Source organism: Lepisosteus platostomus, chromosome 3 (assembly GCF_059453375.1).
Source record: "Lepisosteus platostomus isolate fLepPlt1 chromosome 3, fLepPlt1.hap1, whole genome shotgun sequence".
In the NCBI taxonomy this organism is placed as follows: Eukaryota; Metazoa; Chordata; class Actinopteri; order Semionotiformes; family Lepisosteidae; genus Lepisosteus; species Lepisosteus platostomus.
This window is the reverse complement of record NC_142613.1, coordinates 46,301,115-46,322,252: the sequence shown is the minus strand read 5'-3', so window position 1 is coordinate 46,322,252 and position 21,138 is coordinate 46,301,115. Positions and strand designations below refer to the sequence as shown.

General features: G+C 36.8%; 1 protein-coding gene across 3 annotated transcripts in view; it reads right to left on the bottom strand.

Annotated features, from left to right (window-relative positions):
- The window catches only part of crybg1a (crystallin beta-gamma domain containing 1a), a 90,155-nt gene that overhangs the window by 35,576 nt on the left and 33,441 nt on the right, over positions 1-21,138 (bottom strand). Inside the window, exons 2-3 of one of the 3 annotated variants that reach the window (XM_088625726.1) lie at positions 15,335-15,458; positions 306-1,981 (exon numbers count right to left, since the gene is read on the bottom strand). In XM_088625726.1, coding sequence (XP_088481852.1) covers positions 306-1,981; positions 15,335-15,458 — 1,800 coding nt within the window. Of the gene's footprint in view, positions 1-305; positions 1,982-2,698; positions 2,878-4,263; positions 4,422-15,334; positions 15,459-21,138 lie in introns of those variants that run through there. The other 2 variants (XM_088625727.1, XM_088625728.1) reach the window with 2 other exon arrangements.

Genomic DNA, 21,138 nt, shown 5'->3' with positions numbered 1-21,138 from the left:
TTACTTATATTCTTACACTTGCATTGAAATTTTGCTTGAATAAAGATTAACAAAATCCCAAGAGAGCTACTCTTGTACAATGGAAAAGGGGAAAAGGCAAACACTGCTATATTGATGGGAGATATCTTTATTAAAAAACTGCTACTTTTTAAAATATGAACAACACTGAAGTGTTCTTTCAATGATGACTCACTGAATAAATATATTTTATATTTCATCTTCAATAGACAATAAAACTGAAGCCCACTTTTAAAGTTTAGAAGCTTTTTGCACATTCATCACAACACACACAGGTGCATACTCACAGTTTCACTTCAGATTTTAGGGGGGTCTTGGCTGCTACCTCTGGTTTGCTTTTCTTCAAAGCCTTCCCACTGCTTTCAGCTCCATCCTGGCCCAATTCAGGTTTCAGCTCTAACTTTTTGGGAGCAACTGTTTCACCATGTGGTGCTCTCAAAGACTTGCTTCCGGACTCGGAAGGAGGGGTTGTGGTCCTCCTGTCCGAGGAGAGACCTTCTGCACACGCAACACCAGTAGAATTCCGACCGCCTTCCCAGCATTCTGCAGTGTTTGTCTTTCCCACCCACGAGGTTTCTGGTGCAGGTACAGCAGCAATTGGCTTGCTGCCACAAGATCCTGTCTCAGTCTGATTTGAGAGCCTGCCTGATACAACATCCATACCCTCTTTGTGGACAGTAATAGGTAACACATGCTCAGACGGCACTGAGCTTTGATTCTCCAAATTTTGAACTGAAGCCTCAAGGCTTGGGTGTCGTTGCTTAATTGTTTTTGATGTTACACTCAAATAAGTTTCCACCCTAGCCTCTTGACACTTTAACGTGCGCTTCTCTGCTTCAGCTTCTTTCTGAGGAAGCTGTTCAGCGGCTCCCAGGGTTGTATCTTCGTGGGCATCTTTCTTGCTTGAGCCACCGTCTGCTTTTTCTTCAGGCGACTGCGGGCTCTCATGGGATTTCTGGGACCTTCTTCTCCCCGAATTGCGCCTGCTTTTGTCATTGACTGTTTTCTTCCCCATGGCTTCAGTTTCCACCACCGTTAGCCCTTCCGCGGAAAGATCAGGTCCACTTTCTTTCTCAGACTGCAGGAACACCTCTACAGTAAAAACTTTAGCTTCTTTTGGGGATTTGACTTCAAGGTCCTTTCCTAGAGCCTCTTGTTCCGGATGTTGAGCCGCGAGGGGAGAAAATGATTCATTAAGGGAGCCTTCCTGGGCTGCCGAGTGCTGTATATTTGTGAGAGATTCTAATTTGCTCTCGGATGTCTGAGCGGCGGAAGCTTCTTCTAATCCGGAATCATTTGTCTCCGCGTTTTCCTTGGATTTCGTACCCGGTCTGGACACAATCTCAAAGTTTCTTTTTAGTGTTTTTTGAAAGACCGGCCTGTTCGAGCTCTCGGGGCTACTGCTTACACTTGTCTCTTCTATGTACACTTTAAGCTTCTTGGATGTGTCTCCTGTCTTTTCCGATTCAGAATCTGATTCCTTCCTGGAAGGATGTTTGGCGTTCTTTACCTCTGTAGTCTCTTCAGTTGCACCCAACGCTGTGGTCTGTGAGTTTACCTTAACAACCGGTACACTGCTCAAGGTTGTTTTTCCACAGCTATCATTTTCTGAAGGAGGTGGAATGTCAGATGCCTCTTTACTGTTGTAATGTGAGCCAGCCTGCTTTGTAGTGGTGCTTTTTAAAGATCCCCGTATTCCCACGTCGGACAGAGATATTCTTATGCTTTCTACTTCTTCCCCGGACACATTTGACATATATTGAGCCTCCGACTGGGAATCGTCTACAGCTGGTTTGAGCCCTTCTTTCTCGCTACTCTTCGTGCTGTTTTCCACCCCAGGAGTCCTGTCTTCTGTTTGGGCCTCAGACACCTCAGAGGAGCCTCTGCTCTTTCTTCTCTTGGAAGTAAAAAAACCTCCCAGGCGCTCCAAGACTCCAGACTTCTCTTCTGAAGAATTCCGTGACTGTAAAGATAAATAAACAGAAGTCTAAGTACTGTGAAAAAACAGTGTATGCAATATATTGTCACTATTGAAATCATTTTCACGGTAGCAGCTGGTACATCTTTACCAAAAGTCTTCAATAATTTTCTGACACACAAAAGACCAATAAAAAGCTACCTGTGATAGTGTCTCCCCTTCCCTTCAATTACATAGGGTTGGTAAAGAGGACTCTTTAGAAGCCAGTCCATTCAAATATTCTGAATTATGAATGCAAAGCATTTCTGTTTCACTGTGTAACAAATGGCATGTTAGTTTTATTCATCTGAAGAGCCATGACTAATCTAGAAAACACAAATACAGTATGCATACTTTACATACATTACCTTAAGAAATAGATCAGCCATAAACCTACTCAAGTTCCACAAAAGAGTAACCAAATAAAACTAAACATTCCAAATGATATAGAAACACATCACACAGTGCAAGCACATACATTGCAATAACCATATAAGCAATGATACTGAACAATTACTGGACGATGAGATATAAAACATGCTTGCAGTCCGATTTAACAGTTTAAGAACACTGAAAAAAAAGAGCCAGCAAAATGCCTTACATTTTCAGACATTCCTTAAAAGTGGCTTTATAATTTATTGGTGAACGTTTTTGCTAAAATTTCCAATCCAAAATACGTAGATTACAAGAACTGAAAACAGCAACAGCGTGGACAGTACTTACTTTTACAATAACAATTGTTTTCGCTTTTTTGTGATTCCTTCTCTGCGACTTCCTTCACAACTGAAGTACAGAATGTCTCATTGTTCTACACACGTACTGCAGCAAAGTCACACAAGTCAGACGAATATAGTATGTAACCGCCTGCTCTTTTTTGCACTGGCACTTAGCAACATGTTTCTACCTATTGTAATAGTTTAAAGTTGAGATCCTACAGTTTTGTTCACAGCACAGGTGACTCACACTAATTAAGTTCTGTATTCCTGTTCACTGAACACATTCCAAATGGAACACCTTTGCCGAAGGAAACAGTGGACTAATAAACTCCGAAGACGCATTATTCATCCCAGACATGTCTTATCAACAACATGCGAATTCGGATAACCATTTTACCTGTACAACGTGCTTGCGAGAGCTATCTGCGGAGTGCGACTGGCGGAAGTGAGAGATTCGCTTGAATTGAAAGCAGACACGAGCAGTGAAACCTGAGGTGGGTGCAGGAAAGTTAATAATTAGTGCAGGATGGCGCAGACTCCATTCAAAATGTCAAGGGAAGCAGCACACGAGGCGCGAGATTGTCGTTCCTGAGTTCTTGTAAATCGTGAAGTTACAGTACCTGCACTTGGCGACCGCATCTGTTCCGATATCAGGACGCAATAGCTCAAAACCAATATCAATTCTATACCTTGGCAATAAATAAAATAATGTTATGCGCTTTCATAGAGATATTACGTTTTTCAGCGGTGTTAAGTGAAAATACAATGTGACCTCTATGAAGGCATGTTAAAAAAGGTAAAAGCGAACTATTTTATTGATTCATTGTACGTACATGATCACTATTATGCACTTTTTGGCGCAAGTAATTTTTGATAGGCTGCACTGTGAAGTTTAACTTTTAAACCATTTGAAACAAGTTGCAAGTTGCACATTTGAAAGAAGACATGAATTGGACACCTCCATGTGTACATCTCTTTTGGCGCCCCTTACCGTGAAAAGCGATATGCGGATACAACAATTAATATATTTAAACTTGTCATGAATCAAGTCTTGAGCTGTCAGTAGGTTAAAGAAATTCAGATGCATAGCTCAGAATTAAATAGGTATTTACTAAAATGAAACCGACACAGCTTTAATGTTGTTTGATATTTAAATTAATACCAGTGTGTTGTATTAAAACTGTATCATTTTTAAAAACACACGTTTTTAAAAAAATATATATTACGCTATAAATGAAAATTAGAAAACTAAGAAATATCTATTACAATGGTAAATTAGAACTTCTCATTATGGTAACTTCTACAGAACAAGTGTTCATACTGTTCATCAGCCATGGTATTTACTATTAAACAGTCAAAAAATGAAATGAATCTTTTTAAGATGTTAAGGGAATAATAAAACAGAATCTAAAAATGCCCTGGAAAAAAAATCATTACCGCTCCCAAAACTTTTCACACCCCACATTTAGTATTGATTGCGCTGCCACAAGTCCAGACACGATGTCTTTTGAAAAGTCCCAATTTAAACTATTCACTGGTAACTCTTAACGTCAACAATAAACAAACTCTTACCATATTACGCAGCTCCTCGGGTTTCCCTCTTCTGCAGTAAAAAATCAGTTAAATGAACGAAGCTTCAGTGGCGTCAGTACACATTCTGTACGTTTCTAAATAATTGAAGACGAGAACATTCAAATTCATCAGCTCCACCCCTTAACTTGATTCGACAGATACAGTAAAGTTGTCTTCTTTAGGGTGTCTGACAAACCATAAACAACAACAACAAAATGGGCAATTCAAAGTCAAAATAGCCTTTCAAGAAATGCCTATGCATACTTTGTGTCAATGACGACTGGACGCTCAGGTAACTCGCTCGAGGGCTCAGTAGTAGAGGGACGATAGGAACAGCTCAAACAACTAACCAACAGCCTGTTTCAACTACAGTATGTAACCACTGCATAAAGATGAACTCTTTACGAGTACAAATGAAAACTGAGTCGAGTTCCACAGCCTGTTACATAAGTAAACTGCCAGTTTATTTACCATAAGAATGAAGAACAAAAGCCAGTTTCTGCAATTTAACTTTCCAAATTGAAATGCATCATAGGTTATCTAAGCAGTTCTTAACTGAGGGAAATACAGACATCAAATAATATGCTTTAACAGAAGGTTGATAGTCATTGGTTGTATTAAATCCTTTGAAAATAACCAGTATCCCTTTTGTAAGGCAGAGATGGATATCTTACGTTTTCATGGCCTGGACTCCTGCAGGGTTTATAAGTATGTTTCAATTATAGTAGCTACAGGATAAAGACTGAAGAAAGCAAGTGTTGTGACTATATAAATAATTCAATGAGGAAAAAATCTGAGGTGGAATGAAATATAGCCTTTGAGGACAAATGTTGCTCATTCTCAAGCGACTGAATGTTTCACAAAGAATATGTAGTTTACTCTCTGACAGAATAAAATAATGATCCTGGGATACAGTAGCTGTAAGTGCACGGGGGCTAAGTTTGGACACTTCACATGCTACAATACATCAGCACAAACAGTGGAAGGAGAGAGGACCAGGTGAAATGGTGGGGTCTGATTGGATAGCTTTGGTATACTGGTACTGATATGGCACCTTCCCCCACACAAACACAGTTTTGTAATGTCTGCCTTTCTCTTGCAGGAAAACAAAGGGAAATCAACAATATATAACACGTACTGTACATAGCTCAATGACTTGCATGTCAGATCTGACAAGGTGTGGTGTTTTTGTTTGTGAGCTACACACAGGTGTTATTACTGTCAGTGTACTTCTGCAGGTCTTTAGCATTTCCATTTTCACATTGCATTGAGTATCAAAGTTGCTATGCAAATAGTGATTACACAGCAGGATTCAAGACTGCAAAGTTAATTTTTTTAATTAATATTGTGGATGGCACAAAGTTCTTAATTTCAGCACATGTACCAAACTGAAGACATCCACTTTTGAACCAATTTAATTAGACAACGTTTTTATATATAAAAAATATATTTCAGTAAAAAACAAAGTGAATTAACAGTTAAATTACAGGAATCTAAAACTTTTTACATACTTTCAAATAGGATATAAAGACCTTAACATTCTTTCTTGCAATGTGTGATTTTTGATAAAGTTATCTTAGGAATGAAGAGGGATCTAGCTTGTTTTCTGAGATACAGTCTGGAAGTATGTAATTACATAATCGAAAACAAGCTTTGGGTCTTCAGGGATACAAATATAAATTTAAGCCTTCATGAAGGGGAGAAACACATTCTTTAAAATAATTCCAAAATCCACCAAATTTTCAAGACATTGTTGAAAGTACACAAACAGACAAATAAAGGAAATATAATCACCTTCCTTTCCTGATATTGCATGTTATTGTGTCAGTTCTAAATAATAGATACTGTCCTTATCAGTACTTCAAGAGCTTATTTGCCAAAATTGTGATTCTGGTACAACGTCCAGAAACATGACAATATGTATGAATCTTTTAGCCAGTTGCCATAAATAATTTATGTTTTTTTAAACTACTGATACCAAAAGAAACATTTATACCAAGAGAATACATTGTATAGTACATACAGTATGTTAAATGAGAATCAGTGATTGCTGTGAGGGCAACAATTTAGCACTAATTATTAAAAGAATGGATCATGGCGTTTTTGCAAAGTAACCATGACATTTTCAACATTGATACTTGCTTTCTGGTATATACAAGTACAGTAAGTACACCACTTCCTGATTACCCACATAGACAATCAGGTTTGACTAGTTTATATATATATACTGTATGCTCTAACTGTTACTTTGGTTTAACTTATTCAAAAATATTAAGTCAGTTTGCTCGGGTAATTCTTTCAAATAACTATTAATCTGAAATTATACTGTTAGTGTTTTCTTTGTAAATTAGCCTTATAAACATAAAGACAACAGACAAGGTACCTCAAAAATGAGTATTATCAGTTCTTTGAAAACAATGAAATGTAAAACTTAAACAAATGAAAAAAGTAATTAGGAGTTAGGTACATGAGCAGTTTAAAGGTAAGGGGACACCTGTATCAGTACAATATCTTAATGCCAAATATAACATAAATTACATATTTTATTACATATAAATATGACAATATTTACTATATTTTAATATATGTGGGTTTTCCTTATTGTGCCATGCTGTTTGCCTTTGAAAGACCAATAATTCTTAAACTGCAAAGGCCTGATCTTTAGAATTGGCAATCAGCAAAACCAAATTTATTAACAGTAAGTTACACACAAGTTTACTCAACACACACCAGTTACACTATAAAGTAAAACTCAGCACAGACATTTATAATTCATTGAGTTCAGGGCTCTTATCATAAAACACAAAACACCTCAATAGGCCATAAAAAGAGAACCCACATCCTAATAAAATGGATCCTAAATATTAGCCTATGGGTCTTACATTAAAGGAAATCCGGAAAGAAATGAGACTTTCTTCTACAGTAAAGATCAGAGTCCAGGATGCTTCAGCATTCCAGTTATCTAGACAGACTCTAGTTCTGTTTGATTTGAAAGAGGAGCTCTCTCACAGCACAGCTTCTGATTATGAAAATTATCGGTGATGATGTCTGTCCATGTTCTCTCCCTGCTCCTAATATTCTTCCCCTCTGTAATATGTGTCTGTTCCTGTATTTGTACTGTCCTTAAACCTATTTTTTTAGCCTGGTTCAGCCTTACGGAGACTAGATTAATGACCCCACTAAGAATGTTCCAGTCACTTCTGAATATTGATGTTTTAATATAGCTGTTTAATTGATCTAACAGTGACTGTGTTTATCCTGATTAAATTATGAGGCCTCCTTCTGATCATCCACACTTTTTTCTCAGATTACAGTAGATGTCGCAAGGCCCATTTGACTGCACTTCGAGTGCAATAAAACAGGCTTTTCAGCTCTCCCCCATTTACTGCAATGATATGATATACAGTAGGAATATACTGTAGGAGGTAATAGTGGGATACAATAAAGTTGTAGTAGTGTTATTACTGGAAGGTGTTCATCAGCTTAAAAACTTTTCTACCTTCTCAACATACTGTATGGTATGTTCTTTAATTATTTTGCATTATTCATGTATATCATTTTAATAAGCCATTTAAATGTTTAAAATTGATACAAATAAATAATACAATTATTTTGGACATGAAAATGCAGTTTCTTCTAGTAAAAGTTTTCTAATTATCATTTTCCTTCAACATACTGTATTGTGGCCTTTTTAAATTTCTTTCCATAATGTACTTTTACACACTACACTGTTTCATAACTAAAATCCAGTACATTTATTTTAAACACATTATATTAAATGAAAAACAACAGGGAACTTTTCATATTATCAGTTCAAACCTTAATCACTAACTAATGGTAATCCTAATGGTTGATGTTCTCTTAATAAGTCTTAATGTTTGAAAAAAAACAGCAGGCATTTAAAAGTATTTCCCTTCACTTTGATATATGGGATTCCCACCTATCATGAACTGGGTTTTTTGTCCCTCTCCTTTATTGTAGCTCATTTAGAAGAAGAATGAAAGGGAGACAGGTGTCTATACAAAGACTTATTATCATAAGAACAGGTGTGAACAGTAAACCCTGGTGTGTCAGTTATGCTAAGGTGGGAAAGGAGTTTGGGTGTGGCATCACATCTGATGCAGGCGATGCAGGCAGGTGAATCTTGCACTGAACACAGGAAATCAGTCCTAATATGTCTGAGGTACTTGACTGCTTTTTTACTGGATATATACAGTACAGTAACTTTCAAAAGAATTCACTCACTACCAATGATGACTTTGTTGGATTACAAGTGATGCTGTATTTTTGTTAATGTAATGTTTTAAATCAAAACTGGAATGTTCAAACTGAACCTTTTTTATGGATGAAAACAGTTAAATGCCTTCAAAAACTGCAAAGAAAAACTAAAATACTGTATGTTAATTGCTTTAGTATTCAACTTCTTTGTAGTGGCTAAATTGGTATTTGGTGGTTTTAGTATTGTGTGTACCAAGATAAATAGCTTTGATTGCATAATTATTCATCCCCCCTGAGTCAATATGCAGTGGAAGCATGGGTGAATAGAGTCTTTATTCTTTGGCCAGGCAGTCTATGAATACGCTCATCACAACAGGGTTTCATTAAACAGGAATAAAGTATAGAAAAGCACTAGAAAGTACTACATACTGTACAGTATACTGTACCAACTACATGTCACTGCTCCTGCTGGGAATCTATCCTGTTCACTAGCAAGTCCAAAGCCAACAACTCTCTCTACCAGGAAGAGAATTCCACTACACCACAAGACCAGGTCTTCCACCACATGACACCAGTGACTAGTTTGGCTCTAATCTGCCATTGCCAGCATTTAATCACTGTTCCTAACTGGCATAGAAATATATTAAATTAAAGGTATGAAATTCAAATCTGAAAGAAATACTCTTTACAGACCAGACAAGTCAAAACTATATGGCAAGAATCAACATCAGTTTGTTCAAAAGTGGAATAGCAGAATAATAGTCAGTGCACAAGCCCCACACTAAAGCACTGATATGGATCAGTACAGGTCTCGAGCTGTACCTCAGCCCAGAGTGTACAGGACTTCATAAAATCAAATGTACCCTGATTGGAAGACAGGGGCAGATTCTGATCCAAAATACCATTTTCTTTGGAAAGTGTCAAGGACATACAGTATGGGTTTACATGAATGATTAAAATGTTACATGACAACCAAACAACTTGGATGAACAGTGGAAAGTGTTGCAGGATGTTTGGAATGACATTCCACAATCCTTTACGTATGGAAGCAACGAAAGCCAATGTCCACATAAAACAAAGAGCTAATATACCAATGTTACTGTTCTGATCAATGGTTTATTTGTCTTTACATATTTTCTGGAATAATGAGTTGTACTGATGCTTGTGCATGTTTGATAAATATCATTTGCATTGACCACTTTGTCTATGGTCGCTGAGATCATTAGTATTGCAGAAAAATTTAGAAACAAACCCTGAATGTCAGAAATAAAACAAAACTTGGAAAAAAGCATTAATATAGCACCTTTAAAGGTAGCATCTGAATGTGCTTTACAATAGGTTTAAAATACACAAGTTATAAAGATAGAAAATTACAAAATAAGCACATAAGAAGAACAAGCAGTTAGAAGTGCAGCAGAAGATACAAGGTCATTAGAAAAAGACACAGACACTAAATAAAAGCCTTTTTCTGAAAAGAAAAATTTTGAGTCTCGCTTTAAATGCACTCAGGATAGGTGACTAGCCTTTTATCCATGACACCACCCCGAATAACGCACAATGCACTGTATGCAATTGGTTGACACCTTTAAAAAACAGACCCTCTGGTATTAAACAATCACTTGTCATATTTTATAACTGTACAAATGCTGCAAGCTATGTAGTCAATGACAATATTGTGATGAGGTCACTGTTACACTCTGTGTAAATATCTGTTGTTCTTGGGAACCGAGCTGTTCATAGCCTTCTTGAACTGTTTAATACTTAGCTGTTTTTATACATTACAAATCTTTAACATGAAGTATTGGGACGAGCACATCTGAGTAATTTGAATTCCCATATCCAATCAAGATCTGGATGATCCGTGATCATTTTCACTGCAGGAGTGAAACTCAGAGATTGAGTCATTTAATTTTCCACAGTGGAAAAATATTGAAAATAATTTAGAATGATTAGTTTTCTTAACCTAACCTTCAAAAGGTTCAAAAACCTAACGCCAGTAGCAGAACCGCTGTCCCGAATAATAAGTCAAATCCATTGTCATGGAATGCTAACAGTAACCCTGAGCTGCAACCCTCCCTACCTCTGGGAACAGTAGTGTAGGAATGCTGTCCTTCAGAAGAAATGTTAAACTAAAGCCCTAAGAAAAATAAGGAATTATTATTATTAATGCTAATGTTAACCTCCATACCTTAATATAGACCAATAGAATTTCCTACTTCTTTAACCAAGTGGTAAAAATTAAACTATAACCCTAATTCAGACAAAAGTGCTAATGTTTCCCTTATTATCATTATTCCCTATTAACATTTTTAGTCCAGTTATAACTCTATACCTTGTCCATACTTTAAAGTTAAAATAAAACTAGTCCAACGCTACCCCTAAATACATAGACCAATATTTTTAACCCCAAAACTTTTTCTGCAGCAAGTTTATAAAACACTAGTTTAAAATGATAAAGTATTATAGTATCCCCCCCCCAACATTGAACACCCCCTTGACTTTTCTCCCTCACCTTAGCCAGACTTGCCCCTACCTGTTCACACCCTATTTAATGCCGGCTTCACACTACATGACTTTTCCTAGGATTTTCAGTCGTAACCTTTATTTACATAATCATAAGAAAATCACAGCGAGTTGTAGAGTCGCAGCGCGCGCCCGTTACCATCAGTTGTGTAGTGCGACACCCCCAGCAACTCAGTCATAGCGCTCTTAACAGCCCCTACAACTCTCTGTGACTCGCTACAGTAAAATAAAACTGGTTTGATTTTCTTGAAGCAAGTCGCAAGTCGTAGGGATGGGCAGTGAGCCAGATGTGTACTTGTGAGATAACATGCCATTATATTACACGTTATAGCGCAATACTAATTTGTTTACAATATTTGTTTTAAAGGTGTTTTATATTTATAATAATAATAAACTTTATTTTATACAGCGCCTTTAAAAGTGGCTTCTCAAAGAGCTTTATAGAATGACAACAACAATAAATAAAAATAATAGACAAGATAAAACACAATTACAATATACAGATGAGACCGTGGATGGTGGTACTAAGAAAAGCAGAGGGGCGAAGAATGGAACTAGTTAAGTAAAAGCTTTTCTAAAGAAGAGGGTTTTGAGTCTGGATTTGAAGGAGTTTAGAGAAGTTGACTCTCTGATATCCTTTGGGAGAGAGTTCCAGAGCTTGGGGGCATAACAGGAGAAGGCTCTGTCACCCATGCAATGTAGACAGGCTTGGAGAACAGTAAGGAGACCAGAATTAGAAGAGCGAAGGTTGCGAGGTGGGGAGTAGGGCGGTAATAGTACAGACAGGTACTGAGGTACCAAGCCATGCAGAGCCTTATAGGTGAGCATGAGGATTTTAAAGTCTACACGGAATTTGACCGGAAGCTAGTGCAAGGACTCCAGGATAGTTTGGACATACTGCAGTTTGTTCAAAGTAGATTTAGATACCCCAGCGAGTAGAGCATTACAGTAGTCAATTCGAGAAAACACAAATGTGTTGATCAGCTTTTCAGCCACAGTTAGTGAAAGCATAGGGCATAGTCTAGCGATATTTCTGAGGTGAAAAAAAGATGTTTTGACAATATGCAGCACATGTGGGTCGAATGTCAAGCCAGATTCAAATATAACCCCAAGGTTTTTCAATTTAGATTGAAGCTCAAGTACAGAACCATCTACAGATAGGGTTACAGGACTGGCTTTACGAAGTTGATGGGGGGTGCCAATAAGCATGACTTCAGTCTTGTTGCAGTTAAGATGAAGGAAATTTTGAGTCATCCAAATTGTCAGAGATGTCAGAGATGTTATGTCAGAGATGCAATTAGAGAGAATAGAGACAGCCACATCAGTGTCAGGTTTGGTATGGATGTATATTTGAGTATCGTCAGCGTAGAAATGAAAGCTGAGGCCATGTGATCTTAAAAGCTGACCAAGTGGAAACATGTAAATGCTGAAGAGCAAGGGGCCCAGTATTGAGCCCTGAGGAACACCAGACTTAACAAGACCAATTTCAGAACTATACCCATTAAGAGAGACAAAGTGACAGTGATCAGTGAGGTAAGATTTGAACCATTTGAGAGCAGTTTCAGAAACTCCAAACACAGTCTCAAGATGAGAAAGTAAGATGTTATGGTCAACAGTGTCAAAAGTAGCACTGAGATCAAGAAGGATGAGTATAGAAAGAGAACCAGAATCAGAAGCTATTAGAAGATCGTTAGTGACTTTGGCCAGGGCAGTTTCTGTGCTGTGAAGCTGATGGAAGCCAGACTGGAAGGGTTCGAAAACGTTGTTTGTCATGAGGTGGTTATGTAACTGAAGTGTGACAGCACGTGCTAGAAGTTTTGCAAGAAAGGGTAAGTTGGAGATGGGGCGAAAATTGTTAAGGTTGTCGAGAGCCATGTTAGCCTTTTTTGGCACAGGGGTAATGGCAGCAGTTTTGAGGACCGTTGGTACAATGCCAGTGCTCATGGATTCATGTATAATATTGAGGACAATATGACAGAGAGAAGAGAAACAGGACTGAAATAAAGTGGTGGGAATGGGATCTAAAATAGATGTGGTGGATGTAGTTAAAATAGATGTAGTTTTAACTGTTTTATTTTTGTAAATTTGTTCTATATTTATAAAGAAGAATTATATTTTTGAAGATGTTTATTTGTGGAAAACAATGCCTGTGTTACATTTTTCAAGATGTTTACGTGCTTGTTCTCCGTGTTGTTTGTGCAGTGCTCCTCCTCTTATTCCGGTGTGCTCCACATTGATTGGCTGCCAAAATTAGGCGACCTCGCGGTACTTTCGCGGTGTAATACGAGATTTGCAACCGCGACAAATAGTCGTGAGGGAATCGTGTAATTTGCCACCCCCCCGCAATTTAAAACCCTCTAGGACAGAAAAGGCAGCGAGATTCAGCAACTGCAGTAGTTAAATTTGACATGCTCTTCGACTAAAAGTCGTGTCAAGTCATGTAGTGTCATGAATCTTCCTGTGATTCTAAGGAAAGTCACTTGGTCTCCTTATCTCTGTGCCTCATCTCTCTCTCTGACCAGCACACCCACTTCTGCTCTTCAAGAGCAGAAAACCTGAGAGAGCCTGAAGCTGCTCTGCTGCCTGTCAGTCTCCATTTACTGACACAGTGTGGAAAAAAGGGAGAATTACTGCAGTATTGTGATTCCCCAACGTAAATTCAACATCTTTTAATTAAAAGGTTATTGGTGGCAGGAGTATCGCCCTGTAGCATGGTCTTGTCTTATGTCAGAAGTTATGTAGTACAGTGATGGGAGACCTCCAAGGAGAACAAGGTGGCTGCTGTCAGTGGTGGACCAGTAGGTGGCACTCTTTATTTGAATTTTCAAATAAATGCCCCAAAGACCAGAGCTGTATGCTGCAGGTGGTGTCGTTCTTCATATGAAACATAAAACTAAGTCCATAACACTATTTTATGTTTTTAAACATCCCAGGAAAGAAACATTTCTTTACTAAGAAATGGATAGGGGGAGTCTAGGAGTGTTAACCCAAGTGTCCGACTAAATTCCACCTTGTACAAGCTATCATTCTCAAAGTTCTCCCTTAACTCAATTGGTGAAGCAATTTTTTACTTGATCTGCCTGAAATGCTTCAAGCACATAGGTGCTGCAATTTAGTTGTGGTTGTGTGGGGAGTAATGCTAGCTGGGCAAGTGTAGGAAGCATTTCAGTTGTTATTGAAATTATATTCACCCCAGTCAACTGCTGCAAGCCGGTTTAAGTGTGAGCTGCTTCCTAAACCATGTATCTGAGCCACACACACTGGAAAATCACTTTCATTACCATGAAGATAATGCACAAGGTCTAGTGCATTTAAAAACAGAAAGAATAAACATGAATGTGGAATGTGGTAGGCAGCTTAAGCATGAATAATCAGATATCCTGCTGTAACATGTCATTAATTTGTTTGAAATACTGGTTTAACTAATTTAAGTGGCCTAAGAAAACAAACCCAAGACATTTGAAGAAAAATGGAAAATGTTTTGAAAATAAATTAGGTAAAGTTTTTAAACACATGAATACGTTGAAATTTAAAGAGTTTAAAATATGCAGAGAACATGCAAGAAAGAAAAAAAACTGTAAAATGTGTAACAGACAATATGCTGCTGTGTGTCCATAAGGAAAAATCTGAAGAAGCTGAATATCAAATTGCAATTGTTCTTGATGTGAATATGATTAGAATATGTTAGAATATGTTGTTATACTTCATGTTTTTAAACCACTTTTGGACATCAAGAGTTCCACCTTTATATAGTTCAGATTTCAATTATCATACAGCAACTGAAGTTCACAACAGTTATTAAAATTTCAACACATCTACAAGAAAACATGAAGCCATATGCAATATCTGTGCTAACACACAGGTAATAAAATTAGGCTGCCAAGGAAAATGAATTAAAATGCGTATTCACCAATTAAGACTTGTAGTCACTGTGTATAATCTCTAGATAGTGCTATAATCAAATTATACATGATAATTTGATATGGAGGACATTAACACACATACAATGTTGTAGTAGTTTAGTATAGAATACATTAATGATGTAACAATTAAATCAGCTTTTAAAAATCATCAATTACAATTATAATTAGTAACAATTTCTATACTATACTTTTCTTCCCTCTGCTGGCGAGATACTGGTTATACCAGCAATATGGAAATGAGTTGGAAATATGTATATATATTTATAAAAATGTCAGTTTCCTGAAATAATGTGTATAAAACATCAGAAGAAAAACAGTATATGTAGAGTGAATGAAAAGTAAAAATACCAACACAAAATTGCTTTATACTGCAAAACCATTAAAAAAGAATGCTGACTCCTGCCTACCTTCTGTGATTTACTTATGGGTGAAGCTGGACTGGAGTGAGACATCTCCGGGCTGAACTCTGCATCTCTAGGCAATGTCAGCGGTGCATTGCTCTCTGTCTTCACACTCACTGTATCAGAGGATCTGTGGAGATAGAAATCACACAATTCCCAGTCAGGAAAAACAAATGAACTGTGCTGAGGGATTTTATGTAAGAACAGGAACAAGTAATAGGTTCATTCCAATGCTGAAAAGAGAAGAAAGAAATCTCAACGTTTCGGCCGTGGGGCCTTCTTCAGGTGTGAGCAAGTGTGGAGCCCTCACACCTTAAGAAGGCTCCACGGCCGAAACATTGTGTTTTCTTTCTTCTCTTTTCAGCATGGAATTAACCTATTCTTTTTCCTTTGCAGCCTACGCATGCTGACACAGCTACCCACCTGAACTACTTACGTAAGAACAATTATTTTACACAACAGCCAACAGAGTGCTTTGCTTTAATCAAAATTTTCTATAGTGAAATTGCAAATCGCCACCTGAGCATAGTACATCCATATTTTACCCTTTTGTATTTTATTTCCAATGTGCTCATAAACATGGCAGTCAAAGGCTTTCAAGTTTTTATCTCACTCCTGGGTCTGTGTATCTTTGCTATTATGATTCATTTGTGTTTCTTTGTTTAAAGTTACAAATTATTCATTCAAAACTGTAGTAGTATGGAATTTCCTCATGACCAGTATCAGATGCTTGGTGATGAACCAAATTTATTATTTCTCAAAGGACAACCAAAAATAATTATCCAGATATTTGCTTATAAGTGGCAAAATAAGGTCTTTACAAAAAAAAAACACGAGTTATGCAAAATATCCCCAGTATAAAATACATTCAATCTAATGCTGAAACACTGACAAACATGTCCTGGGATGAACCATCATATAGGAAAAAGAGAAAAAAGGGAAGTCAAAAGGGGAGGAAGTTGAGCTTTGTATTATGTTATCTGGTACAATGAAGTTCTTATTTTGTTATACTACTGTGTATTTTGAAAATGTCTTTTGTATTCATGTGAAACTAGTGCACTTTAACTCTATACATGGTGAGTTCAGGTGCTTGCACAGAGATGAAAGACTGAAAAGGGCAGACTTTTCTTTGAAAGTGTGCTCTGCTGTATACAGTACATAAGCAATGCCAAAGGCACGTACAGTAATACATCTACCCAGTTAGAAATACTTAAGCTGTCCAACCACCCCATCTAGTGTCAGACTCCAATGTATGACATTATATACCTGTATTTGCAATGTGAAAAGAAAGCTTTCCCTCATGGAAAATAATAATAACAAATCCGTCAGCTTGCTCTCCAACCCCTGGGGCAGCTGGGGTGAAGGGCCTTGCACAGGGGCTCAACTGAGTTGGATTTCTCTGCCAGCCACAGGATTTGAACTGGCAACTTTCCAGACATAGGCACAGATCCTTAGCCACAGAGCCACCACATCACCCCTTTTCACCTTTTGAATCTTTACCACTTGTGATTGTAAGTCGCTTTGGACAAAAGATTAGAAATAGAAGTACAGTAAGTGGAAATATTTGTCATTCACATGACACCCATACCCATATTAGTATCTTCCTGCAAGGACCATCCAAACCATCCATCCAAATCCAGAACTACCACATTAGGCTCATTTGGTTCTACTATGCAGTACACCTCTAAAATGTTTTCACATTCAGTCCCCGTTGCTCTCGATTGCACATTTACATACTGTACTGGCTGTTTTTTGTGTTGGTACATACCTATATTCTTTTTACTTAGAGTAAGTTACTTAGAGGTCCCTGCTACGCGCAGTGAGGGCGCTGACGTCACCATATCCGAACTAGCTCAGCTACACTTCCAGAAGTGTCAATTTCAGTATTTCTCTACACAATAGTCTAAAAAGTCTGGCTTTGCACGAATGCATGCACGAATACATATTCCTCAATCCCATCTTTACAAAGTGATTTGAAGTATTATACTTCTAAAGTTGCTTTTTTCTTTTTTAGTGTTTAGAATGTACATTCACACAATATAAATGTAATTGTAATGAACATCCCACTATTTCATTTCACACTGTATATTTTCACACTGTGTTTTCATGTGCTGTATACTGTATGTTAATCTTTTATGAGTCTTTTTATTGCTAAACCAATAAATGAAAATGAAAAAAAGTCCATCTTTAAGTTGCAAAATAAGCCGATAGTGGAGGAGGAAAATGATTACTGTGTGCTGCCAAATTCTGTTTATTGAAGTTAAACCCGAACTAAATATTATGTTAAAAAAAAGTTTTGAGGAAGTTTCCAGGTTCACTACCTGTTTGTGGACAAGCAGACCAGTATTGTTTTAAATGTCTTACTGCAGCAATGGGATGGCTAGGTGGAGATTAATTTATGGTGCAGACAGAGAATAATAAAACTGAAAGTCAGAATAAAAACAAATAACATTATTGTAGGTTGCTGTGCAATTGATTTTTGACAGCAAGTGCTTTAAGGACACAATGACCTTGCTGTGATTTTGATTTTTTGTAGCTGACACTTCAACAATCTTTATGCCTAATAACTTCAGTAAGAATCTAATTTAATAATTTCAGGAAGGAATTTGATAATATGCTTCTGTGACAACTTGGTCCTTCAATGTTGAAATTATTTTAATAAATTGTGTCTTACAGTATATTACATATACAGTGAAATGCATTATTACAAATTGCACTGAATTCAGTTTTATCGACATACTAACATACTATCGATTTACTGAGTTTGACTTACTGTAGACTGTAAAGCGTTTTTTGGCAACATGACAGTATTCATGACTGTCACAAACTAATTGTTTCCTTAAGGAAACAGCAGATTAATTCATTTTTAATCTCATGCAGTACCTTCCCTTCTGATTTCACTGTGGTATCAAAAGTACAGTTACTAATTTTGACTTCATGCTTATTAAACAGTCTAGATTATATACTGTACAGTCTGTAAGAGCTGAAGGATACAATACAGTCAGTTTACAATGTAGTCACCTGGTCATGGGAAATAAATCATGGAAAGGAATGCAAAGAGTGTAAATCTGCAACAGTTGATTAAGATCACTTCAGATCTGGAGACCCTAGTCTCTATTCACTATTGAGTGAAATAGATATACTGTATAAACATAGTGTATTGCTAATGTTGGGAATTGTTATGGCTTGAACAGCTGGCTGAAATTGTCTTATTGTTATCTCTCCCAAACTTCAGTTTAAAACTTCCATCTGATGCCCTGTCTTTTATTTAATTTACAGTGTAATAGATGTGATTGACTTGTGGTATATGTCACAGGAACATATTGCAGCTTACCATAGATAAAATCTGTTTATCGGAAGCACATTTACACATGCGGATTCCTTAAATACATAGCAAGGACAAAATTTAATTTCTAAAACAGATTCTGGTGTGAATAAAGAAACTTATTTTATATCCTAGCACCCTGTGACTTGGACCTCTTTCAGACATCACACTATATATAGCCTGCAACCTTTGAGCTGCATGCTTCACACTGTTTTAAATGTGGCTCACATTACAGCCATCCTAGGACAGGCTACCATTCGACTGGTTGTTTGGTTTAGTAATCTTCCAGAAATATTAAAATACAGTCAAATTTAAGTCTTTTCTCTAAGTTTCCAAGCTAATGGACATAATATTAAAAATAACATTTATTTGTATGTGATTTTTATGATAGTAAACAGTCCTGAATGCAAATGACTAATTCTTAAATTTGTAAAGTGGTTTTAAAGAAAGCAAACTGCCCAGCTCTTCAAGTGATCCTTGCCTATTTCCAACACAAGGAGGTGCTGTTACTATCTCTTCAGCAATTCTTTGCAAATCAACAGTCTCTCTTTGTGGGCTGACTCTTAAATCAGGTGATCTGAAAGTTAAATCAATTTGTCCTACATCTGGCAATAAGAAGTATTCTGCACACTGTTACAGCAACACAAGTAATATGCCAGCTGGTTTAAGGATCATTAGGCTATTTTCCATATGTGATTAGTTAAAGATTAATTCTTTGATGAAGACATACAGTGCATAAACATAAACCACAAAGCTTTTCTTTGACAACTCAACAGTATCATCAATGACATAAATGACGTACAGTATTAATGAAAGCATATCTAAGGTTTCTTCATAATGTCCATAAAAAAGTGAAAAATCACTTTAACTCATCAATTAAAAAAAAACAACCAACATTTGCATGATAAAAGTTTTTAATTTGTAATAAAACTCACCACCTTCTTAGTTTAAAACAGAAGTATGTTAAAAATGCTTCAAGGATAATACCAGTCTTACAACTGTACACAGCGTTGTCATTGTGGCAGTTTGCCCCCCAGCTACAAACTGCCTAAGGGTGCAATGTCAGTGGCTATACTGTACTTGTATTTCCTTCAAATTCTCTGTACTGAAGCCCAGTGCACGCAAGCTGTCTATCGCGCACTAAAAAGAGTTCAGGTTGAAATCTGATGTCCACTGGAAGGACACTGGGTTTGAATGTGGAAAACCTACAGTAGGTGATGTGATTCAAAACAAAAACAAAAATGAAACCTCTTAACACATAACACAATTTCATGGGTTGATTCATTTGTCTGATGTATGAATAATTTGAACAATGAAGTCTAATAAACAATGAACATGAGGTGAACAGATATACTGTAGGACTGACGGACATATAGGTTACTATTGCCACTGTAATTGTGTCTGTTTTAAAAAATATTACACACAGATTTGTTTATTAAATGGATTACTATCCAGAATTTCAGAATACATTCCTGTTGTGGATTTAAAGAAAGCATGCATACTTACTGCTTTAACAATGCTCTCACATTTTTATGCAGTGCCTTGCAAAAGTATTCACAGCCTTCCAAAGATCTCCCCATTTTACTGAATTACAAAAGATGTATATGTTTTCTTTGAAGTGAAGAGTTTTTCTCTTGAAAATGTGAATATTAAAACTGAATGCTGCTATGGTTAAATTAAGTTAAAAGTAAGGAAAAACAGCAAAGAAAATTACCTTAAAATATGTTGATTGTCTATGTATTCACTCACTTTGTTAAAGCAACCTTAGACTAGATTGGGTTCACAAAATTACATTGACATTGACACGTAACACTATTAGTTGAGAGAACTCTGTCTGTGCCCAATAATTGTGGTTCAGCACATACAGTATATTGTACATCTGTCTGTGTAAGGTCCCTCAGTAAGATGGTAACTTTCAAGCAAAGATTCAATCATTTAGACCCAGGAGCTTTTAAAATAGCTCAGGGATAAAGATATAGAAAGGCACAGATCAGGAGAAGAGTAAAAAAAAATATATAGACACTAACAAACTGACTAACAAACCTCTTTATTATTGCTTATTTAAAAAAGTATCACTGCATTCTTACTTGGTACATTTTTTAAATTACAAAATACAAAGAAGAAGTGCTTTAACATAGATTCAGTTTATTCAAAATTGTGCAACGATTGCCCCTTCAGATGGGTATGTTTTGATCAGGTGTTTTTAAAAAATCTGATTCCCAGTACTGTTCATTGTTTCACACTTAGCTCAGAATTTTGACATGTGTATACATGCTTACCTGTTCAAGGGGCCTGTTTTCTTCACTGTTGCAGATACCACGGCAACCAGAAACGGCTCCAAAACATAACCATCATCCCAAATTAATAACAAAATAAAAAACAGACTTCTACAATTAAAGCAATTCTACAATTAAAACTGAAAAACTGTTTCCAAGACTTGTATGAATTGAGGCAGAGAAGTAGTAATATTAATCAGGACAATACC